The 26,327-nt window shown below is 41.0% G+C and overlaps 1 protein-coding gene across 2 annotated transcripts in view; it reads left to right on the top strand.

Moving 5' to 3' along the window:
- Positions 1 to 26,327, top strand: part of MTR (5-methyltetrahydrofolate-homocysteine methyltransferase) — a 1,755,520-nt gene that overhangs the window by 772,915 nt on the left and 956,278 nt on the right. For both annotated transcript variants that reach the window (XM_044059073.1, XM_044059064.1), the window contains exon 11: positions 2,534 to 2,601. In XM_044059073.1, coding sequence (XP_043915008.1) covers positions 2,534 to 2,601 — 68 coding nt within the window. The remainder of the gene's footprint in view (positions 1 to 2,533; positions 2,602 to 26,327) is intronic.

Below are 26,327 nucleotides of genomic sequence, written 5' to 3'. Positions count from 1 at the left end.
TTCCCACTGTCGATCATCAACCCCTTCTGGCAATTTATTCCCCATCACTACAGTGAAGGTCATCTGGGAGCGGTTGTTACTCAGATAGCCATCAGGTAGAATTTTTCCACTCCCAAGGCACACCCAGTAAGCGCTGGGACAGAACATGCAGTGGGCTTCCAGCAGAGGGTGTACACCCACTTCTGAAAGGTGCATTACCTACAAGTGGTCCTGCCCCTCCCCTAAAAGCACAAGTGGTGATCTTCCCATTCTCCAGCAGGGATTAAACACTGGCAGTGTGCCCCGAGTGCATGCATTCCTCTCCTTCTTCCTGGTGGAGACTAGCGGACCACACCCCATCACTCCGTTCATGCCTTACGTGACTCTCCAGTCAGGGGACACTTATCAAAGCCCAGTTGCCTAGGATGCAGTAAGGCCATCATCCTTTTTTGTCACATAGCCAGTCGGTGTTCTTCTTACTTGTTATTTCATAAAGACAGTGTTTACATTTGAATCCATTCTTCATTTCAGATGTAAGTATTGAGGGTAGCTTAAATCAGTCAGTACACCATCTGTATGAGAATATTTATTGCAGTACATGGATGTTCATTAGCAGCTCAGATTATGTGTGGATAAAACTAAATCATTCAGGAAATAATTTATTTAGATTATTTTTTATGCTTTTCTAATTAAAAAAATGGTTGGAAAGTGTCTAAGGTACTTTAGCTAAGCAGACTGACTACATTAAATTTTGTTATTAAAAACACCAAGCCAAACCTTTGCCACAGAACCTAGGCACTTTTCCACATAATGCATCTGTTGATGGTTTTTGTGTAGTGGCTACTTGGTTTGCAGTGAATGCATTTCTAAAGGCATTCAACACGATCCTACAATTATCATAGATAAACTCTCATAGCTAACTGTCAATCCCCATATACGCCATTGGATAGTGATCTGGCTCACATTTAGAACCCAGGAAATAAGGGTGAGCTGCTCTGCCTCCTCCAAATGACCTGGCACTAGTGGTGTGCCCCATGTTTCAGTGTGTGGGACACTTCTCTTTGGTATTTACTTCTCAGAGGTCAAAACTAATGTTATGGGTTTGTGGCTGACCAAGTTTGCAGGTGACCATAAACTTGGTGCCATCATAAATTCCCCAAAAGTGATGAAGATCCTTCAAGAAGTCATGCTCTAAACAAACAGCTGATGTCAAAACCATACAATAAAACTAAATGCCTAGAAATGTATAATCATATCCTTTGGCAAGCATGACTTCGCTTGTAACTGTCACATTGATACACCCCTGAAAATTGATCCCATAGTTAGGGATCTGGGAACCTATGTTGACAATGAACTGTTATTTGATCACCATTTATCCGCTAATGTAAAGAAGTCCTTTATTGTCACGCAGCTTATATCTAAAGGTATTACATCCAGATCCAGGGATGTAATTGTTTCAGTGTACGCGACACTCAGTAGATCAGTCATTGAGTATAATATCTCTCATTATTTACCTATCCAAACACTTTTCACAACTGGAACTCACTAAAAAAATTAAGAGCTTAAGTCATAGAAACTATGTAGATTGTCTCAAAACCATGCCCATCTTCTCAGTATTATAAAGGCTACTGAGAGGTGACCTCTGCCTTGTGTGTAGAGCATATTGTCTCAAACTTGTCCGTATTATTCCTACTTCAGTTGGGTCTTCTTCAAGTCAGACAGGGTAATGATCACACACTGTGACTTGAAACTTTGCAAATGCTTAACTGCTCTAATAAAAATAGCATATTTTCCCTTGCATTAGATGCTTTTAAATTTTTTGACAGAATAGAGCACAACTTTTTATTTACGGTTAGTGTTCCTACTAAAGGCATATTTTCCAGTTGATTATTTTTTACAAGTTACTCAATGTACTCTAGGACATGCTGTCATACCCTAGAAGAAGCTACCTGTCATACTTTTATAGATTGTAAACGGCACAGATTATTACGTTGAAATACTCTTTATAAAGATTCTCTGAGTCCGCTCACTCATTCTGTTTTGAAGATGCCCAAGAGGATGCTGTTTGCTGTATTGCTGTAAATATTCAGTGATAGTGGTATATTCTATCTTGTCATATACTCTCTAGAAGATTGTTTGCTAGACTGACCCAGTTATTCAGTGATACAGGTAGGTTGTCACAGACACTGGAGTATTTACATTGCTAAATTGCCTTAGGTAGTCATTGATAGAAGTATTACTTGTCAGGTTTTCTCAGCCACCATACAAGGTAGCATCTACTAGGTTGCTGAGATATTTGATAATGTACGATGTTATCAGGTTCTCTGAAATATCATATGGAGGCAGCTGCTTCCTAGGCTTCCAATTTCCAGAGTTAAAAACTCAGTTCTGTAAGTTCTAGCAAAATGTACAAACACCTCTTTTGATAAGTATTTTAATGTACAGGAAATTTGTTTGCAATTTTGAAAGAATATAGTCACACAAAATTAAAAGTGTTCAGTATTTTATTGTTTAATATTTTTTGTGTTTATTTATATGTATTTTTTTCTTGTAGGAATTTGCTTTGGATGGTTTGGTCAACATTGTTGGAGGTTGTTGTGGGACTACACCTGCACATATCAGGTAATTTAAGGTAGAGTGTAGATAAAGACGTATGTTACATTCTTGCATTCACAGAACAGAATTTTTTCCATTGAATGTAACATGTTTTTAGTTTTTAATCCTAGTAAATAACATCTTGAAATGTCCACACTTGTTTTTTTTATTTATGTATGTATGTATTTACTTATTTATGTATGTATCCCTCTGTACACCTGATGTTAGCCAAAAGTCCTCATTACAGTGTGTGAACATTTTAGAATGTGTGAAAATCTTTTAAGAAAGTTTATTTTAGGTCTTTTTCATGTAAAATGATATCCCTTGGTAGAGTTGTCTTTTTGTTACTGCTTCTTACAGTTGGTGTATTGCTGTGATGTTTACATTTTAAAAATTATATTTTCCCTAGTGCGAACTTTTTGCTGCTCTATTATTGATTATTTAAAGGTATGGGTCAATCAGATGTGACTGTCTAGTCATTTTTGAATTACTTGTTAATGGGAATAGAAAGGGATTGATTCAGATTTAGTCATTTTAGCTACTGCTTGAGAAAAAGTAGTAGCTGATAAAGAAGCATGATCAGTTCAACAATGTACATGAAATTAGAAAAGAAAGGTCCAAAGTGATATAATTGCAGACAAAAATAATTGTCAAATATTTGTTCTGTACTTTTGACAAATGGAAAAATTTTGCATACGGCCTCTCATAATTCACAGTGTAAAATTGCTGTGAGCCACATTGCTATTAATATACCATATAAGCACTAAATATCACACTACCAACCCACCCTGCTATAGCAATACTTGCATCAGAAAGAGGCATACAGTAAAATAAGTTGTATCAGAAAGAGGCACGCAGTAAAATAAGTCGTACAGTTTGGTGACGGGGAAAAGCCATTGAGCAGTACTTAGAGTTGCTACCATACAGTGCTTATTTCTCTAATTTGGCACATGGCTAAGGTGCTGTCTAGGCAAACTCTGCATGTCCTTTTGTGCATCATTGGGGGATTATCCTGCCCTACAGAGATGCCAGTAGGTGAACTGATATCCAAACTGCCTGGGTGTGCTCCTGCATATGTGTATGTATGTATTTTGTACAGTGATGCATGTTTCTTGATGGCGCTGTCTCCAGCGTTTTCATGAGCCTGAGTAGGATAAAGCATGTATTGGAAGTGGTGAATGAACACAATGAGCGGAGGAAAGATAAAGGCAAAAGTAAAGAACCTAGAGCTTCACCTAGAGAAGAGAAGGATCATAGCAAAATTAAGGCTCAGCTGCTAGAAAGAACAGATAGTAGAACTGAACTTTGCAGTTTACAAGGTCGAATTCACTTAATGTGATGGTAGATAAATAAACAGCTGAATAAATTCTTCAATATTTAAATTATTTAGCTTGAGCAGAATAGTTTGAGGTAATAAGAGTCAGTGGTCACTGTACAAGAGTAGAGCTCAAATTCTGGATATGTCTTGTGGTAAGGCATTTACCCAACAGAGCATGAACTTGGTGAAAAGTTTCTGTTCATCTGTTGCTTCCAGTGGGTGAGATGTTAAAAGTTTAAGTACTGGGGGAGAATGAGGTAATTAGTGGTGGTGGGGTGGGGTGTACACATGTGGATATGTGTGTGTATGTATGCAGAGGGATGAGTTTCTTCACGTGTGTGTTACCTCCAGTCCCCCCCAGACTACTGAGCGAGTCCTGCAGTACTGGGGGGAACACTAGGCACCAGGGATACTCTTTAAAGCATGCCATAAAGACACTGAAAAATATAACAAAACAAAGTTCCAGCATGAAAGACATAGGGAGGGGGGAACACTTGACACCAAGAATGCTCTTTGTATTGTGCCCTAAAGGCACTTAAAGATGTAACAGGATAAAGTTGTGCAACACATACGATGTAAGGCACTTAAAGATGTAACAGGATAAAGTTGTGCAACACATACGATGTGGGTTGGGGGAGCACTAGACACCAGGGATACTCTTTCATATTTCCCAAAGTCTTTAAAAGAAAGTTAAAAGTAAGATCGGAGGCATGAGTTTCAAACCATCTACCCTCTGAACAAACCCAGTTCTTCACAGAGTTATTTCTCTGTGCCACCACTAGGCATCAGGGGTATTCTAAACAAATAGGTTCATAGGCTTATACTAGGCTAACGACCACTAGGGCCCTTATAAGCCTAGCTGTGTAACCCAAATGTAACCCACAAATTTGATTTATATAGAGAGGTGATTTACTGACTGCTTCTGTCCATAAGAGACAAAGGTGCCAGAGCAGGAGTGAATTTCTGATTACTCATCCATTGGTTCAAGTTGTGCTTAAATAGGGATAAGGGAGGAACTCTGCCTCACGTGGATGGGGAGCCTGTTCTAGAAAATGGGAATTCTCTGAGAAACATCTCTCTCTAATATCTCCTATTTATGTTGCAAGCAAAATTTAAGTCTTTTAGTTTAGTAGTTCTGACGCTGTTTGTTTTGCAGATGTGCAGAAGGTTCATCAAAACAAGGTCCACGGACGCCTTGTATGCCAGGCAAAGATCACCTCTCAGAAGTTTGTATGGTACCGAGTAAAGAGACTGGGCATTGAGGCAGTCAGCATTGAGCATTGTGTTTACTCCTTGCATCCTTTTTGTAAGGAACCTTTGTGGACATTGCAGTTGCTGCATGTGTTTGGTCAAGTGTATACCAAAGGGGGCATTATAATCTATGATGGATCTGATGAGGGCTGAGTACAGTGGTATTATGACCTTTCTGGATCTAGATGCCATGCCCTTACTTATAAGCTGAACAACATAGAAGGATTATCTTACTACTTTAGACGCACATTAGTCAAAGACGAGGTTACTGTCTGCATGAGTTTCCTGATCATTCAATAGTGAATCAACTTTTAGGGGTGTTTTTTTGATGATGTAGTTACATGGAGTGGCTGATTTCCCAAGAGGTACTGTAATGCATTTCTTGGTGTAGAGTTTTAAGTCAAGACTTTGCCACCAAGCATTTGTCTGTGTTAGTCCTTCCTGAAGGGTGCTTTTATCTTAGGGGAATTTAATGACTGCACCCAGTTTGCAATCATCTGTGAACTTGACTAGCCAGAGGCCTTTGACATTGGCTTTGACATCCGAAAGGTAGATGCCAAGGAGGAGTGGGCCTAGCACACAGCCCAGGGGACTCTACCAGTGACCCGCCTGTTTGTGGAGGTGGCCTCAATAATTCTGACTTCCTGGGCCCTATTAGTGAGCCATCTAACGATCCAGAATGTTATAAAGGGGTTTATACGTAGCTCTGTAAGTTTGTTGACAATGCCCGAGTGGGGTATTGTATCAAATGCTTTAGCCAGATCTGGGTAGACAGTATGCACTGTTTTCCCCCTCATGCATTGCCTTAGTGACCTTTTCAAAGAAGTCCACCACATTCAGTAAGCACAACTCTCCTTTGACAAAGCCAAACTGGGATGGATCCAGTATCTGGAGGTCTCTTATGTCCTTGTTGATAATTTCCATGTTCATTTTTTTCCATGGCTTTGCAAATAAGACTATTCAGACTAATGGGCCTGTAGTTTTCAGGATCTGTTGAAGGTCTTCCCTTATGAAAGCGGATGACCTTCCTAGTCTTCCATTCACGTGGCACAAAACCTGCTTTAAGACTGTAGTTAAATAATGACTCCAGGGATCCTGATAAGCTCTATTTTAAACTGTTCAGGAGGCATCTTGGGATGTTAATGGGATCCATTGAGACCATGTTCTTGTCTTTAGCAAGCCAGTACACGCCCCTAGGTATAGTTGGAGGGGTTATGTTTGAGCATATTTTTGGGGGGATGGTTGGGGGTGAGAAAGGGGGTAACGTTGGAACTGAATTTGTCCACTAGCAGGTTCACTGAATCACCAGACTCTGTGACTCTAGCACCATTAATCACCAGTTTAGCACATTGCTGTGTGCTGCCATTGAGGTTTCTGGCATAGCTGATGAAGGCCTTATGGTTATGTTTCACTTGGGAGGCTATCTTAACCTCAAAGTTGGTTTGCTTGACCTAATTAACCCTCTTAATTGCCTATTTAGTTTGATGAGAGAGTTTTTATCTTTATGGGAATTACCCTTCCTGATTTTTTGCCATATTTTTTTCCTTTTGTTGTATATCCTGTTTAAATTGGGATGCAGTCCTGTTTAAATTGGGATGCCACCAGGGCAGTTTGTTTCTGGGGCTAGTCCTGGGCTCGCTTCTGGTAGGTACAGCAGCCTCAGTGCAGCCATTTACATGGTTGTACAGAATTTCTGAGAATAATTTAGCACAGGTTGTGGGGTTTTTTCGGCATTTGGAGGGGGGCATTAAATTGTGACAAACCATCATTCAGTAAAAGGTGATTTTCCTTGGAATAGTTCCTACCGTTTACGGTTTTAATAGGGTTATGGAGTTGATTTTCATTTCAAAGGAAGCAACTTTATGGTTGGACCTTACCAGGGAGAATGAGACATTGTGGGGGTGCAGCATTCTCTCATATTTCTGAGTATGAGGTCCAGTATGTTGGAGCCTCTAGTGGGCGTTTAGTCAGGAGTGTTTGTATTTACAAAGTTTCGATGTCTCTGTACTTGTAGATTTGAGGCCATGTAGGATTCATAGTCTATAGAGGGGTAATTAAAGTCTGCCATGAGTAAGGTGTTAGGTTGGACGGTAAGCATCTCCAAGTGTGTATTGTGAGATTCTTGAGACAAGGACTGGCTAGGATATGATACATTAGTTTGTCTGTGTTGATCTGCATGTGGAGGAACTCCATAATATCATCCTGTTTTACCACCTTAGAGGTATTCTTGTTATTGATGTATGTGGAGACACCTCCATCTTTAGCCCTTGCTTGTGCAGCTGCTGGTCTAAAAGTGTGTAAAGCATTGAAACCTTGCACTGCCGGGGTACTGTCTGCCATTTTAAACTCTATCTCTGTAAATATTATCAAGTGTGAGGAAGGCTTGACGGGAGTTTAGTCTTTTATTAGGCTCCTAGCATTGAGCAGTAACACCTTGAGGTTCAGCTGAGTTGGTTTTGCTATGTCAGTAGGTTTATCTGTTTGGCATTGCCTAAAAAGGGCAGTATGGGAGTGGATACAATTTTAGCCAGTATTCGAAAGGCTAGAGTGGAAAGGTGCAAACTATCCTTGCCAGAGTACCATGGTTTGTTAATCATGTCCTTCCAACGTGACTAATATTGGATCTCATTAGAATGACATCAGAAAGACCGTCTGTTGTTGAAATCAGTCATTTTTTGCTCCTGTTGTGGCATCATCCTTGGTAATGGTAATATATTGCTCAGACCTAGGCTTATACCAGCTTGAGACACACTTATCTTACATTGCATTATTCACGGAACTACAGTATAAAAGGTAACATCAGGATCATTCTAAAAATATCACTTGGACTTGCATAAAAAATAAATAGAGCAACAGGTCAAGCATCATGAAGCACTTTACAAACAAGAAGAGTGAAACGCTAAGCGTCTGGCATTAGGAATTGATTGTGATGATTATTTTATGGGGACAGTGCTAAAAATAAGAGACAGTGGGGATGTTTTGTCAACTTAGAGACAGTTAAGAGATGTGTGTGTATGTGTGTGTGTGTATGGGATAGTGAGTGGGGAGTGGCTATGGCTTTACCAGAAGTGAAGTTATTCATTGATGCGCATCCTAATTTTGTTTTTAAAAATTGTTCAAGCCTGAAACATAGCTAATGCTATAAGGAGGTAGAAGAAGAAAGGTATCTATTAATAAGCTGGGTACCTTTCCATGTTATAATTGCTCTTGCTGTAACAGCATCTATTTAGAAAACAAATGTATACATGCAGTAACAGGGGAAAGGTTTAGATTTAAATGTTTGGCAACTTGTAATACCATATAAATATTATATATATGGCAGCATGAAAACAGTGTACAAGTTTTTACTTGGGAAAATCCACAAAGAAACTTAAAGACTGTGTTATAGAGCACTGGTCTGATATGAGAAGATCCAGTCAAACTAATGAATTAGCCAGGCATATGCTAGAGAGTGGTACTGATTGAGAGTGTATGTTTAGAGTTATTGGAACTATATCTAGTAGTGTAAGAGGAGGTGATATAAATAACAAAGTAGAATTAACTGAGTATAAATGAATTATTAGATTGAGAGCTGATGTACTACCAGGAATAAATGTGAGTGTAAGCTTGAAACAGGTGTTGAAATATAAACAGATGAATCTTAAATAATATAAATATATATTCACTGCATGTTGTTTTAAGAAATGATTCTTTATACATAAGTCTTTTTACATGTATTTTTATGTTTTTTTTTTTTTTTTATTGTTTATACTTTTTTAAAAAGGCTCATATATTGACTTGGGATAGGTATGCTGTATAACATGATTAATTTAAATTAATTATATAATGCAATGTTTGAATTTTCACTGTGAAACACTGATGTAGGATTTTTTTTTTTATCTGAAAGCTTTGTTATTGTTTAAATGGTTATTTGGCATTGCAGAGTTCATGGTTTTGTTTTGCTTGTATTGATTTGTTTATTCAGTCACTCTGCTTTGCTAATATTTTTATCTTGTTTTCTTATGTGTTTTTTCTTGGTGGATAAATTGCAGACGCTAACTTATTATGACACAGCCACCTACAGAAATTCAGTTGGATAAAGTCATTCAAGGATCGAACCTGTCCTTACTTGAATTAATTATGGTATGGAATAACCCTTTGCTCTCCCAATTAAGCATTAAAATATCTAAGAATATATCTCCTGCTCCTTCTCAATATTTAATTGACTTTTTTTTCAACATCTATCAGCCTCTTGGAACATAAAGTGCAAGTGTTTAAGTGCTTGCAATGACAGAGGTTTAGCTTTGCTGCCTGTATCAAACTAGGTGTAGTTCCAAGAGGACTGAGAATTTTAAAGATGCCCTTGTACAGGAATACATATCCCGACTTGCTTAAAAAATGGAAGGAGTTGAATTTAAAGCTCAGCATCGACTATATGGATTTAGTAAAACATTTTTTTTATTAAGATAGAAGTAGAATTGCAGGAAGAGATTAATAAGCTTGAAGGGGAGATTTCCTTGTCACCATCTTTTAAGAACTATACTTCTATGTATAATCAGATGCTTAACAGACTGGCAATTTATGACCATCATCATGAGATGATCAAAAAATTGTAAATTGGCAAGGAACATAAGAGACTTCCAATTAAGCAGTATTTTCTCATGACCTAGTGGGGATGAGCAGAACCAGGAAGTGAAAAAGAACAACTTAACACAAGGCTCAGTGTATGAGCTGGACATTATAACCTTTTCAGAAGTTCCAACTCTTCTGAAAGTGCTCTTCTTTTACAAAATGAAAGCTCAGTGTCAAACTCTAAGTGTAATATTGAAGCAGTCTCTTTGAATACAATTATAAACGATTCCGTTGCCATGCCAATGTATGCAAATATAGCTGCCAAATCAATGAGTAGATTCGAGGATTTTCGGAGAGCTTCGTCGGTAGTTCGCTCCCAGCTACCAGAGGAAATAGTAAGGCAAAATCGGGATATATCCAGAGGCTGATCATTAAGAAGAGCAAGTGGAAGAAGAAGATATGATCAGCCAGTGACTTGCAGTCGGTCAACTCACCACAAATAGACTCTGGTTCTGTAATTAATTTGTCATCATTGGTATTAACTCCACTGAATATTTCACTGTTGAACAAAAGAATGAAGTTTATTCCTTCCAATACTGATACTATCGTGAAAGCATTTACGGATTTGAAACTATTTGTAAGAGATTTAAGCTTAAAATTAATTTTTAAAGATTCACCTTCTAATAACATGCAGGTATGTAAGAAATCTAGTTTATTTGTTCCAATAAGTAATCCAGTGATACAAATGTTCCACAATATTTGTGAACAGCAGTTGTAAATTATGCGAGTAGAATGACAAGAAGAAAACATATAACTTATCTAAAGATGAACATAATGCTTTGATTAATTTACAGAATAATAATATCATAATTAAGCAGGTGGACAAAGGTTGGTCAATAGTAGTGATGAATAAGGAAGATATATGAATGAATTTGTATCCACTGATGCTACCTTTAAGGTAATTGCTAAGGTTGATGTTTCTAACTTAATAAGTAATATTAATATATGTATATATGAGCTTCAATTAATGAATGATATTACTATTGATTTATTCAGTTATTTTACTATACCTTGCCCAGTGATTCCTGCACTTTATGGCTTACCAAAAGTTCATAAGAGTTTGTCCCATCCCCCAGTGAAACCAATTGTTTCAGGAAGGGGATGAGCAACAGAGTTTCTCATTCATGTAAAAAGTTATATTTGTGATACAGAAGACTTTCTTAAACAACTGTCTGACTGGTATAATAATAGAAGATATACGAGTCATATTTATACCTCTAGATATAAAATAGTTTTCACTGTTATTCGCAATTCTTATGGGATTGAAGCCATATGAGAGCTTTTGTGTGAAATAAGGCCTTTTCGAAGTAGAAAGATAGAAATGATCTATGAAATGTTAGAACTGGATTTAGAAAACAATGCATTTATTTTTAATGAACAAATTTACCATCAGTTAGTTGGTGTGGCGATGGGTGCACCCATCGCAAACAGATATGGTAACCTTACTGCACGAAAATGGGAGGAACAGTATATATTTAATAATGCTAATCAGTTTTCTTATAATATTTCCTTTTATAAAAGATTTGTGGATGAAGTACTTCTCCTATGGGAGGGAAATGAATATGAATTAATCAAGTTTGTTGAATTTTTAAATACAACCAGTGACTTTTTAGAATTTAAGATGAATAAGTTTGAGAATGAGGTCAGCTTTCTTAATATGTTGATACGTTATGGTGGTGTTAACTTGCATACTAGTATTTTTAAAAAAGAAGTTCATATGAATCGGTATCTCCACAATCATAGCATGCATCTGAGGTATACCTTTAATGGCATTATTAAAAGACAATTTTTGGATGCTAGTAGGCTGAACACAAATGACAGGAAATTTATAGAGCAGATAGATGAGATGTCATCAGAGTTCAGTGAGAGAGGATATAATCCAGATATGTTGAACTTTAAAAAGCAAACAATAACTGATAGAAGAGGTAAGACTAAACCATATTTTTTGCAGTGAGATAAACAGGAGGGTATAGAGAATAATAACCAGAAAAAGGTTTGTTACTTGACTGCTTTTAATGTTCATATGGAATCTGTTAACAAATTATTTCTAATAATTGGCCAATTCTTCAGGCTTTACCAGAAGCTAAGTTATTTATTGATGAGCATCCTAATTTTGTTTTTAAAAATTGTTCAAGCCTGAAAGATCGATTAAGCTATAAGGATATGAACTCTACAAACAGAAATGTATCCATTAATAAGTTGGGTACCTTTCATAGGTAGGTACTAGGTTATCGGCCCAAGGGCCTACGTAAGCCTAGCCAACAAGGTTCCCTGGCTTACGTCACCCAAGAAAGTTATTTTCCTGTGCCACTGTCGAGCAGAGACACAGAAGTGATCCCGGGGTGTATTTCCTATTTCCCATCCACTCATCAAGATTTTTCTTGAAGAGTGCTAATGAAGAACTTTGCTTGACATAGATTGGTAGCCTGTTCCAGAGTATGGGAAGTCTCTGGGACAGGAATCTATCCCTCCAGCATGTCCTGTTTATTGTGGTGACAAAGTTTAGGTCCCTAGAGCGTGTAGCTCGAAGGGATTGGGATTTCTTTAGGTGTAGCATGCCCAACAGCTCTGGGTTTCACATAGCTTTATATGTTAGACAGAGATCACCTTGGAGTAGGCGTTATGCTATGGAGTAAAGCTGGAGTTTTTTGAGGCGGTCAGTGTAGGGCATTTGTTTGAGACCAGTAATCCCCTTTGTGAGGTACTTCTGTGGTCTTTCCAGCTGCTGCAGATGTCTTGTGAGGTACATTCCAAAAGGGGCATTGTACTCTATAATGGGTCTAATGAGTGTCGAGTAGAGGGGAACAATGACCTCTTTTTTTCCTGGATGAGAACCCTTTTATGATGAGGTGTGCCACGTAGAAGGACTTCCTGACTAATGTGACTATCAAAGGAGAAACTACTGTCCACCTGGGTCCCAAGGTCTCTTATCACACATTAGGTGTTAAGTAGATTGCTGCCTACGTGGTAATTCATGGATACAGAGTTTTTACCAAAGGGGATGACACTGCACTTTTTGGCATTGAGCTTAATATATTGCTCTTGCTGTAACAGTGTCTGTTTAGAAAATGAATTTATGCATCCAGTAACAGGAGAAAGGTTTAGATTTAAATGTTTGGCAACCTGTAATACCATAAATATTATATATCTGGAAACATGCAAACGCTGTACAAGTTTCTATGTGGGAAAATCCACAAGGAAACTTAAAGACCGTATTATAGAGCACTGGTCTGATATGAGAAGATCCATTCATACTAATGCATTAGCCAGGTATATGTTAGAGAATGGTACTGATCAAGAGTGTATGTTTAGAGTTACTGAGACTGTATCTGTAGAATTAACTGAGTATAGATGGATTGTTAGATTGAGAGCTGATGTACGACCAGGAATAAATGTGAGTGCAAGCTTGAAACCGGTGCTGAAATACTATAAATATATATTTAGTGTATGTTGTTTTAAGAAATTATTGTTTATACATAAGTGTTTTACATGTATTTTTTTATTTTTTATACTTTTTTAAAGAGGCACATATATTGACTTGGTATAGGTTTGCTGTGTACATGATTAGTTTAAATTAATTATGTAATGAGATGTTTGAGTTTTTACTGTGCAGCACTGATGGATTGTTTTTTATCCGAAAGCTTTGTTATTGATTAAGCAGTTATTGAGCATTGCAGAGTTCGATTTGGCATTGTAGATTTTGTGGTTTTATTTTGTTAGTCAAGAAAAGTCTCATCCAACAAATATAAAAAAAAACTAGTATAAAAATATATTTTATAATGCAGTTGTTTATTTAACAAATATGTTATTATAATGTGCAACTAAATTCCATAAAACATTTGCAGTATTAGTAGATGATGGTACATTGTTAATATATACTTCTATTACAAGAAATGCAAAATGGCTGTCTTTGGTTGCAGACTATACTTTTTCAACTTTGTGTTTACTCCTCTGCAGTGTTTCAGGCTAAAGCTTCCAGCTACATTAATGTAATCTCTACAGATTGCTATTCTCTCTAGTCTCTACCGTGTCTGTCTGGCTGAATGAACAGTAAACTATCACTCTGTCTACTGCTTTGGGAGTGAGCGTCCAGAAAGTCTTTTGCAGTTTGACTACACTGATGTTGGAGCAAAGACCACAGGATCTTATGTGTACCTGCTTAGAATGAATTGGGAGAGAGTATCATATCTTAAGGAGGAACTCAGACAATCATTTGGCGGAAGTTCTGTTTGGCCATCTATCTCAGGACTTGATGGATGGCTCCTTTAAGATAAAACAAACCCTCACCATAGTGGAGGATCTTTGATCTCCCTTCAGCCTTCTCTGCTTCTTCCATTTAAAGGCCCTGCTCACCTGAAAAGAATAGGGGATTTTCTTTGTGGCAAATGAATGCCTTTGTCCCCCCACTGCCTTTCTGGTTTAGTCATTCAAGTGGGCAACCCCACTGGCATGACAGTTGCAGTCCTGTGGTGTAGGTGTGCCATTGGGAATTGTGGGGTGCAGTCATAAAGGACCAGTGATTGTGGATAAGAACACATTTAGTTGTTTCTTAAGAGTTTTCAGGTTCTCCCCCAGAAAGTACTCTTTTAAGAAACCAAAGATTCCCATCAGTGCTCTTAGGATAGACTCAGATTCTACTCCTAAATGGAAACTTTGAGGCATCCCCTCCTTCATAATGAAAACAGGGTGGTTCTGTAGACTATTTCTGATTCTGAAAGGGGCAGATGATTTATTTTTTCCTTGTGGACCTCAGTGAATTTTGGCAGCACCATCAGATTCTACTTGGTGACTATCCTGAGAATCATGCCCCTGTTTCCACAAGTCAACTTTATTGTCCTTTTAGATATGATGAATGCTTTTTTGGCATTTAAGAGTCATTTGCTAGACTCTGGGCAGATACTACTTCCAGTATAATTGGATGCTGGTTAGGCTTTACTTTATGCCCATATTGTTCACCATTGTTTTGGCTGTGGTAGTCAAAGCCTTGAAAGAAAAGGATCTCTGTCTGTTTTTCTCGCTGGATGACTGGATTCTAGTGGCTCCATCAAGATACTTGCTGATTACAGACCTTGAAGTGAGGGATTTTATGATTGCAGTTCTTGAGGAGTGTCTTAAATTGGAAGAAGTTGTGCCTGCAGAGGGAGCCCAAGAAATTGTACATTTGACAGTCTGATTGACTCCATAGCAGGTCCAAACTGAGATGCATCTTCTAGGCTTGATGACCTCCATGAACTTTATTCTGCTGTTTGCAAAATGTGGGAGAAGGTGATGCCATGCACTGCAATGTCAGTAGTTGTAGAGCTACAGTTTGCCTGCAGATCCTCTTGTCTCAAATTCCTTATGTCAGTTGCTGCAGTTGTGAGCAGTCTCCAGTAATCTGCAAATGAGTTTCTCATTTCTGTAGCCAGACCCATCACTTATAGTTTGCTGACATGGATCACAGAATGTAGCCTTCATGTAGAAGTAGATGCACACAATCAACTGGAGCAACATCCCTGCCATCATGATGCATGCAGAGTCCCTCCTAATGCAGTCTGACAGCTAGCCTGTTGTGTGGTACCTTAACAAGCAAAAGGTTACATGGTAGTAGCCCTTTGCAGAGAGACCACATGTGTTTGGAATAAAACAGAGAGCTCTGACAAATTCCTTGAGCTACTCATCCAGTCCTGTCCTTACGTTACTGATTTATGATCCATTTTTGGATCAGATTTGCTAGAAACTGGGCACTTTAGAGACTGAGTGTTAAATGCTCAGAATATAGTGGCCTCCTGTTATGCTTGGTACCACAGAAGAAGAGGGAGTTTCAAATGGACAGTCTCCTTTCAATGGCAGTTGAAAGCAACCCACCCATTATTTATACTGGTTCCAAAGCTCATTGCAAAGTTTAGGAATGAAAGACCAAAGCTATTCCTTGTTGTCCTTTGATGACCAGTGTATGTGTGGCTTCACACTGTGAGATCCTTGGAAATGCAGGAAAGTGTCTTGTTCTACTCAAGGGGTAACCCATGATTGTATTGATAGGCTTCCCTATTTTAGAGTCTAATTTCTGTTTCAGACCAACTTGTCCATTGGAAGCTTTTGGAAGGAGAATTAACTGTAGACTCATTTAAGGACCTGGGTATATAGAAGATACAGCTGTGAGTTTTTCTAATCATATCAACCAATTGGTTAATGATAGTTATAGAACTACACATTGTATAAAAAATGTATAAAGTCTAGGAAATCAGAAATGATGAAGTCATTGTTTGTTAGTTACATTAGATCCCAACTTGAGTATGGAATAACAGTATGGAAACCTTATAATAAAACAAGCATGAGTAAACTGGAAAGAGTACAGTGGAAATATACCAAAGGTATCCACGGATGTGAAAATTGAAGTTGTTTTGGAAGACTAAAATATCTGAACTTGTACAGTGTCTCTTATAGATATCTAAGAGGAGATTGTGGTATATAGGGCATTTAGAGACAACTACCTCTAGGAATGTTTGGGGGTTTCAAAACGTAGTAGAGAATCTACAGAAAACCTATGTAGCAGATTATATAGGAATGAGAAGTGTACTAATTGGTTCTCTGAGAGAGCAGATGAGATGTGGAACAGACTACCAGATTATACTAAAGCAAGCACAAGTTTAGATATTTTCTAAGAACAGCCTGGACACTTATTATGGGAACAAGTGATCTGAAGTAGTTTACTTCATTTGGTCTTCAACCTGTGGGTACCGTATCTGTATCGGATCTGAGCTGGCAAATTCACTAGCATCTGCTCTGAGCTCCAAGCGCCTCCCCTTATCCATAATACACCTCCACTACCTTCCAACCCCAAGATCTTATTTGCCACAGCTTGCCTGAAACATAGTGATCTCCTGAGCTCCGAGTTAGTGAGTGGGTTTTTGCTTATTAAGCAGCCTTTTCTTAAATTTTTGAGTGTTAGGTGTTTAGTGTAGGTTCTCACTCCTCCTCCCCTCTCTGATGCGTCATGTATTAGAAATGTTCCTAATAGTTTAAGTGTTAATTTGTTAGGGTGTATTGCTCCCCCCCCTCAGTGTTCTGTGTGCCTTGAGTGTGTGGTGAGTGGGTCTGAGTTGGGAACAGGTATTTTTTTTCTCCCTTTCCTTCTCTTGTGTGACTTTTTCCTTGTGTAGAGACATGGCTGACCCCAAGCCTGTTCTCAAAAGGTGCACTGAGTGTGGCCACACATTGTCTCCTGCAGATGCCACACTCTTTGTGTTATGTATTTGGGCGTTCCCTATTTGAGTACTGACTGTACTATTTGCTCGGGTTTTAACCCACTCGCTATTAAGGACAGGAAGGCTAAGTTGGCCCTAAAAGGCCTTCTACCCACTTCTGAGATGGCTGCCTCCTCCACTGCTTCAGTCACAGTGGCTGCTGTGGCTGCCTATCCTTCCTCTCTTGCCCTTGCTTCTCCTCCCTCCCAGGCTGGGACTCAACCTCCCATTTCTAAGCCTGTGGAAGTGGAGCACAGAAGGGGTAGAGAGAAGGAGAGAGCACACAAATGTGACAAGCACAAAGCAGAGAAATGCAAGAGGTCTCTGGACCTTCCTTTTACTCCCACCAAAAGTCAGGCTAGGATCCGTGACTCCCCTCTGCTCCGATCTCTGAGATTTTCTCCGGAGCTGGAGGAGACATGTCCCCCATCTAGGACCTCGGTTCCTCGATCCCACCAGGTCAGACTCTGTGGCCTCGTTGAGATCCACGCGTAGCTTATCAGAAGTTGAAATAGATAAAATGATGAGGTTCATTCGTACTCAGATCCAGATGGGGGTCTTGCCCAGCCCCCTCTACTTCTGGTGGGAGGAGCTCGCATCCTTTTTTCACACTAGTTTCTCCTTCTTCAATCCGTCCATCGGGTTCAGAGTACTTGCATCCGAGGATGGCCTTAGTCAGGGGGTCGGCACTGACGGTACCTGTCTCCTCAATGCCAGTAGCTGCCTGGAGCGTGTTGGATCCAACCAGTTTGGATCTGAGTGGCTCTCAGAGCTGGAGCTTGGGTGTCAAATCCAAGGGAGCGGAACTTCTTTCGTTGGCTCCGGCATTGTCGGGCCAAGTTCCCTCCCTCTGAGCTCCGTCCACTTCTGGCCCGGCTCCGATTCTCGCATCAGATCCGGGGAGAGCGGTTTCCTTAATAGTATCCCAGGAGGCTCATTCTCCCTCAGCGTTCGACGTGGTAGAAAGGGTTCTCTCCACTGGATCGAGACCCTCGACTATTTCCTTAGATTCCTCCCTGACTCCCTCAGTTCTGTCTACGAAACCCATCATTTTGCCAGAAGGACAGCCCGTGCTCGAGGAGCCCCAGGCAGTTCCCCCTGTGGAACAAGTGGCTTGCGAGTTCCCCCTGGAGAGCCCCACCGGAGAAATGCCTTGCAAGCATACATGTAAGAGGAGGCACTTGGACTCCCCCAAGTCCCTCACAGAGGACACTGATTTGGATGATGGGGAAGGTTCCCCCAGGTCACTTCCCGAGGATGTCTCCTTTGGAGACATCATGGAAATCCTACGCCAGTGGGAAGGTTGGTCCACCCCAAACCTTCTTCTGATGAATCCATGTTCCTGGAGGCTTTCGGCATGGACCCATCTACTTCCGGGGTGTCCCCTTCTACAGATCCCCTGGTGGACCTCGTCACCTCGCGGGCCTGGAAGGAGCCAGACACCGTGGAACCAGTCCCCAAATGTCCGGACAAGATCTTGAGTCCACCATCAGACCAGCATGGAACAAGGGCTCCCCCGTAGATGCTATGGTGGTAGCAGCAGCCACAAAAAGGGAACTAACCCAAGAGAGTTCCTCGGTTCATCCCCCTGACCCGAGATTCTTGGATGATGGACCTCTTAGGGAAGCGTGTTTATGCGTCAGCGACCTTTTCCATCAGGGTGCTGAACAACTTGGCCCACGTCACGAGGCTCCAGCATGACCTGGTCAAGGAACTGGCTGAGTCTCTCCCTAAGTCCATGTCGCAGGAGGACAGAGACACGTTCTCTGTGAGGATGGCCACTTCAAAAGCAGTCTCCAGTATGTCCATGCGACTCCTTTCACATGCTACCGAAGGAGCGGCTTGGGTGGCTGGGTCCAGCGTGCACATGAGGCGCAACACCTGGCTCAGACTATGTCAGTTTTTGGAACCTTTCAAGGCATCTTTTGCCAACGCCCCTTATGACGGCTCTACTCTTTTTGATAAAACCGTCAAAGAGACTTTGGTACAGAGTGAAAAAGACGGGAAGACACTGTCTGCCATCGGAATCTGCTTCTCGAACCCTCAAAGATCTTTTTCCCGGAATTAGAGAGGGTAAAAGAAGATGTGGTTCTGGAAGTCACAGTATTCTCGGGACACTCCGGGCTCTTCTTCCCCCAGAGGCAGAGGGGGACAGGATAGATGCCGGCCCAGACAGGCCCGGACAGCAACCCTGAGGGATTGTCTGACTGCTCTACTCTGGAGGCAGTCGGGGGTCGATTGTCGTTGCACCTAACGGCATGGAAGTCCGTAACATCAGACTGCTGGGTGCTTCAGGTCATATCCAGAGGATATTCTATCCCCTTTGTGGTTCCTCTCAAACCTCCCAAACACCTTCCGGACGTACCACCCACACAAAGGGAGGCAGCAGCACTGGAAATCTCCAAGCTGCTAGAGAAATGAGCCATCAAACCCGTCCCACCAGATCAGTCTGGATCGGGCATCTACTCCAGGTTCTTTTTGGTGCCAAAGAAACGGGGGACTTAAGGCCCATTCTCATCCAATCTACCCTGAACCTGTCAGTTGCCAAAGAAAAATTCTGGGTTGTCACATTACAGTCCATCATGCCGTACCTGCAAGAGAGTGACTGGATGTGCTCATTAGACCTCCAGGATGCCTACTGTCACATAAAGATGCACAGAAGCTCCAGGAGGTTCCTCCACTTTCGGCTAGGAGTCAGTCATTACCAATTTTGAGCCCTACCCTTTGGTCTCACCACAGCCCCCAGGGTGTTTACCAAAGTGATGGCGGTAGTAGCGGCTCACCTGAGGCTTCAGAGGATTCAGTTGTTTCCGTACCTGGGCGATTGGATCCTCACTGCTCCCACCAGGCGTCTACTTTCTCAAACCAGAGATTATTTCTTAAAGCTTGCTCTTCAATTGGGGATTACAATCAATGCATCCAAATCACTTCTAAATCCTGTCCAGTTGATAGACTACATTGGGGCAAGGATAGACACACTACAGTGTAAAATCTTCCTGACCCCAGAGAGAGTGCAAAACCTGAGGATGCATGTCTCCCTGATCTACCATTCTCATCTTCCCTTGGCAGAATCTGTGCTGAGGGCCTTAGGTTCAATGGCAGCGACCATAACGCTTCTTCCGTGCGCCCTTTTACACATGTGAGTACTACAGTGGATACTAGCGGTACAATGGTCCCTGTTGGATCTTCCATTATCATATCCAATACACCTCAGTCGAGTCTGCAGGTCATCCCTTCTGTGGTGGATGTACTCTCTGGAAATTTTGGAGGAATGACCTTTTTTTCCAGCCGCTGTCCAAGCCACAGTGACCACAGATGCCTCCCAACTTGAGTGGGGGGGGGGGCATTGTTTGGGCAGGACAGTTCAAGGCCTGTGGTCCCCTGTCGAGACCAGTTTGCACATAAATGTTCTGGAGATGAGGGCGGTCTTTTTGGTGTTGCAGGCCCTTCATGCCTTTCTTCCACTGGAAACCATTGCAATTCAGTCAGACAACATGTCAGTGGTATGGTACGTCAACAAACAAAGAGGGAACAGATCGTACCCACTTTGTCGAGAGGCCATGAGAGTGTGGGAATGGGCAATCTCCACCGGTCACTTTCTTATAGCAATGCACATTCCGGGACGGTCCAACATTCTAGCGGACAGGTTAAGTCGGACTATTCTTATGCCTTACGTGTAGTCTCTGAATCATTCAGTAGCAGAGCAGATCTTTCTGGAGTGGGGGTCAGCCTTGCTGCGATCTCTTTTCATCTCCTTCCAACGCGAAGTGCAGTGAGTTTTTCACTCTGAACCCCCTGCCGGGGGAGTCCCCCAGAGATGCTCTAGTTCATACTTGGCCTCCCGGTCTTCTGTATGCTTACCCTTTAGTACCTCTTATTCCGAGGGTTCTACAGAAAGCTTGTTGACTGGAGAGCAAAGTGATCCTCATTGCCCCATTTTGGCCTCACGAGGTATGGTTTCCCTTCCTTTGGTCTCATCTTCTAGCTCCACCTTGGATCTTGGATCCTAGTCAGGATCTTATTTCACACCCATCGAGGGTTCATCATCCGAACCTAGACAGTCTGACGCTCACAGCTTGGCTGATCAAGTTCCCATGATTGCCAGGACTCCTGGATTATCCTCTTCAGTCAGGTCTATTCTGGTGGCAGCTCATAAGTCTTCCACCAGGAAGATTTACCGCAGCAAATGGAAAAGTTTTTCTTTTTGGGCTTCTCAAAGGAGTTTAGATCCCTTCACGGCTTCTATTTCTGTCATTCTCGACTTCCTAGCCCATATTTTTCATCAAGGAGCAAGCTCTTTTACTATCAAAGTTCAATTAGATGCCATCTCTCATTTTCACATGGGTGAGAATTCTGCCTCCCTGGCCTCTTCCAGACTGTGTAAAGCCTTTATTAAAGGTACTTTTCTGTTACGCCCCCTAGTCAATGACCCTGTTCCTCCATGGGACCTTACTATGGTTCTTCAAGCTTTGGTCGCTCCGCCTTTTGAACCAGCTGCAACTACAGATCTTAAGTTTTTGTCTTGGAAAACAGAATTCCTGGTAGCTATCACCTCTGCTAAAAGGGTTTCAGAACTGCAAGCTTTGTCCATTAAAGTTCCATATATGATTTTCCATAAAGATAGGGTTTCCCTTCGGACCAATCCATCCTTTCTTCCTAAGGTTGCATCACAAGTTAAAATCAATCAGACCTTTAACTTACCTGTTTTCTTTCCAAATTTTGCTAACAAAATGGAATACAAACTCCACTTGTTGGATGTTCATAGAGGGTTACGATTTTATTTACACAGGACTAAAAACTTTCGTAAATCTGATCAATTGTTTGTGTCCTTCTCTAAACCCTTTTTGGATAAACCTATCTCCAAGGTCACTATTGCTAGGTGGATTTCCTTGTGCATCCTTCAGGTCTGTAAGGATAAAGGTGTGTCTCCTCCGGGTCAGGTGAAAGCTCATTCCACTAAGTCAATGGCTACTTCTGTGGCCTTTTGTCTAGAGTCTCATTGGATGATATTTGTTCTGCAGCTACTTGGTCCTCCTCTCATACCTTTATTTCTCACTACAAATTGGATTTGACTTCTAGATGGAGTGCATCCTTTGATTCCACAGTGCTCCGGAATATCCTTCCATGAGGGCCACCCAGGAGTTTAGTAGCTGGGGACTCTGTCCCACAGGTTGAAGACCAAAAGAAGTAAACTACTTCAGATAAAGAAGTTATGTACTCACCATAACGTTCCATCTGAGTAGCTCTACTTCATTTGTCTTCAACCGTCCCTCCCTCCTTCCCCCTGTCCTTATCATATGAACAGCCAGATGGCTGCAGTTTTAGGTCATAAAGTATTCTTCAGGTTGGGTTCTCAGTATAAGGGTCAGCAAATTCAATCTGGGGGTTGGAAAGTAGTGGAAGTGTATTATGGGTAAGGGGAGGAGATTGAAGCTGGGAGCAGATGCTAGTGAATTTGCTGGCTTGGATCCAATATGGATATGGTACCCACAGGTTGAAGACAAATGAAGTAGAACTACTCAGATGGAATGTGATGGTGAGTACATAGCTTCTTTTTTTGTTATACTGGCAAGCTAGAAGGGCATTAATGTCCATGCTTGAAATATGTGTATGTATGTAGAATTAATTGTTGCTGCCAGGGTCCATTCCACCAAACAGACATCCTTATTCTGCCAAGTGGAAGATGTTCTTCTTTTGGGCAGAGTAGTACCCATTACTGCTACATTTGGTAAGCTCAATGAACCTTGTGACTTAACCTCAAACACCTGTAAAATTGGGGCTTCAGTTATTCCACTGCCATGGTGCATGTTTTATTTATTTCTGTCTAACATGACCTTATTGAATGCAGGGGTCTGGTCTTTCACTGTCTCTTCCAAAAGTTTCGTAGAGGAGTGCTTCAGTAAATGCATTTTTTAAATTAATTTCCCGGAGCATGACTGACAGGCGACCCCCCCCCCCCCCCCACTATACCGCTTTGATGGTAATTAATTCCTTTTTCGAGAGTGTTTTTTTCCGTGATGGACACCACTTTAAGTTTCAGGATGTTGGAGCTGTACTCTTTCATAATTAGGGGACCCTATCTGATCTTTCACAGGGATTAAATGTCCCTTTAGACCAGTCCACATTTTCTCCAAATCGTGGTTTGTCAATGGTTCCTGAACTAGTCAATTCACATCTCTGTTTTCTTTGCTTGGAGAGGAAAAAGAACTTTTTAGACTTTGTGAAGCTTCAGTTCCGGTTTTACCTGAAGTGGGTGCATGATATTATGAAGTCCAAATAACTGTTCCATACCTGTGTTCCAGGAAGAAAAGGCTACCAATTACCAAACAAATCCTTTCTAAGTAGCTTGTTATCTGCACATTCTTTTGATGCCAGGCATCTCACTACCCTTTGGAAAATGCTGCAGCCTGTGGCCATTCTAGTAGGTTGCTGTCAATGCTTTTTTCAGAAATGTTTCTGTCACATCTCTGCTGCAGTCACTTACTCCTCATTTGCACCCTTATCAGACATTATTACTTTGTGTGCGACTGTAAGGGAAGGCCCTCCTTCATTACTTTTTAGTTCAGGAATAAGCCTTAAGATACTTAGAGTTTTGCATGTCCTTCAACTCAACCCACCTTTGTGGGTTTACTACTTGGGATTTTTGTCCATTTGTTGACTCACCAAGGAGGGTCCCCACCACAAGATGTGACCCTTTTTTGATGGTCTCAAATCTCTCTTGCCATCCAATTGTTCTTGGACTGTTCCACTATCCAACCATGGCTGTTTGAGTTCCCTACCCATTGGACAAGTATAATATTTGTTGTCTGGGTATGCATATAATGTTTTTTTTTATTTTTAGTAAGCCCCCTACACCACCTGAGCTTACATGTAATGCAGTAATTCCCTATATATCTATATCTATATATATATATATATATATAATATATATATATATATATATATATATATATATATATATATATATAGGAACACTTTATAATCTGGAAATACTGAAATGTCGAATTTCAGTATCTCGAGACTGTAAAGCCGAATGTTGAAAATAGCGAAAGTTCATAATCGTGAATTCGAATATCTCAAATTCGCGGTTATGGACTTACACCACTTTGTTTCCGGGTTTGTGTGTTGATGGTGCTCCGTGCCATGTGTGGATCTAGGTGTTATGTCAGGTTAAGTGAGAGTTTTGTAAGGGTTTTGAGTGGGAGGTAGAGTGTATGTGCTTGTGCTGATATGTTTGATGTGTGTGTGAGGGACTGGAGAATGTGCGTGTGTGAGTTAGCTTTTGTTTCTTGTATGTGCGATCTCGGAGTTAGTATATATAAGTGGGGGGTGGGGGGGCACAAGCCCCCCTGCTTATGTGTGTATGAGTTGTGTATGTGTGTAGTTTTGTGTTTTAAATTGTGATGTGGGTGTTTTCGTGTATGTGTGGTTTGGTGTGTGTGGTTTGTTTGGGTTTTTGAATTTCGCGGTTTTGGGTTCGGGATTTTGTAGTTTCAGTGCTTTGTGGATTCGGTTTCATGGTGTCGAGATACTGAAATTCATTGTTTCAGTATTTCGAGATTATGAAGTGAATCCATATATTTATATATATATATATATATATATATATATATATATATATATATATATATATATATATATATATATATATATATATGGTTCTACCTGAGTTAGTCGACACGCCAGAACACCGACAAGCAAATCGCGAGCCCCAGAAGATCGACAATTCAGAAGACCGACGCGACGGATGAAAACACAGACGCCGAGGATGCCGACATGGGAAAAGGCTGTGTAAGTATGTGGTAGTGACGGACGTTAGGGTGCGAGTAAGGTAAGTGTGGATATTGATGGTCTGTGGGGATAGGGGTGGGTTAAGTGAGTTAGGGTCAGTGTGCGGGTTAGGTAAGTGTGTGGTAGTGATTGTGTTTGGGTTAGGGGCGGGTTAAGTGAGTTAGGGTTAGGGAGCGGGTCAGGTAAGTGTGAGGTAGTGATTGTGTTTGGGTTAGGGGCGGGTTAAGTGAGTTAGGGTTAGGGAGCGGGTCAGGTAAGTGTGCGGTAGTGATAGTGCTTGGGTTAGGGGCGGTTTAAGTGAGTTAGGGTTAGGGCGCGGGTTAGCTGAGTATGCGATAGTGACGGACCTTAGGGTTAGGGTTTGGGTTAGGGTTGTAGATAGTTATGTATGTGAGGTTTAGTGTGGGTTTGTAGGGATTTTGGTGTGCTTGTGTTGTGTGTGTGGTTTTTGGACAGGGAATGTGTTTTGTTTGTTGATTGTTGTGTTTGTGGTGTGTGCAGTGTATGAGGTTTCGTGTTTGTGTACCGTCGGTTATTTCGTTGTCGGGCATGTGGGGTTTCATGTTTTTGCACTGTCGGTTATGTGGTTTCGGTGATTGCGTTGTCGGTGTTTTGGGGATTCGATTATGTCAGGTAGAACTATATATATATATATATATATATATATATATATATATATCTCTACATACCACAATGTCGATGCAAAAGAGCATCAACCTCAAAAAGTTGTTTGTCTTTTGGCTTTTTCCCGGTTAGGGGTCGCCACAGCAGAACTCCGGTCTGCTAATGATTGGCAGTAGATTTTCAAGAATGCTGAGGTGCCAGCTCGACGTCCACCCTTCAACGAAGGCACGCACAAAAAGTCAACAGTGGAAATGCCGACAGTCAACTGCACATGTGCAAGTAAAATCCTTGCCACTTGCAACCCAACAAAAAAAAATAGCATTGTTTTCTGTAGGGGCTAAGCCCCCCTGCACCCCCATGTAAGGGACTGCATTCCCCCACCTCCTGATAATTATATGTAATAACGTTAAGGTAGCACAGTCGCTGGGGAAAGGGAATATTCCTCTATCTGAGGATTGTCGATCTATCAAAACTGATGACCGTCTGCATATGTCAGCATTTTGTGGATGATCAATCAGCTGTCGACATTGTGGTTTGTCAGCATATGGCAGTAAAATAATGTATATATGTGCGTGCGTGTGCATGTGTGTTTGTGTATCCCAACTCCAAGGTTGCTCTACCTTGAGGAACAGGGTATATTCTGGGAAATGGAAATCTTGGACTTAATATATGTAAGGCTGCACTTTTGGGCATTCAGGCTGTGTATCTGGGACTCTCACTAACCTCTCTCATCATATCCATTACCCGTCTTGCTTGGTCCTTAGTTCACTGTTGTCCATTTCGTGGTGATACTGATACTTCTATTGCTGTTTCATGATTAAGTATGAACAGCTTTTTATCACAGTGCAGCTACCAGAGTCTTGCAGGTTCACTTATTTTCCTGTGTCTGCATCTGAAAGTGAATTGTAGGATTTTCCTTTCTTGACTAACGT

Source organism: Protopterus annectens, chromosome 1.part2 (assembly GCF_019279795.1).
Source record: "Protopterus annectens isolate FY-2018-M chromosome 1.part2, PAN1.0, whole genome shotgun sequence".
In the NCBI taxonomy this organism is placed as follows: domain Eukaryota; kingdom Metazoa; phylum Chordata; order Ceratodontiformes; family Protopteridae; genus Protopterus; species Protopterus annectens.
The sequence above is the reverse complement of the archived record's forward strand: the minus strand, read 5'-3'. Positions and strand labels throughout refer to the sequence as shown.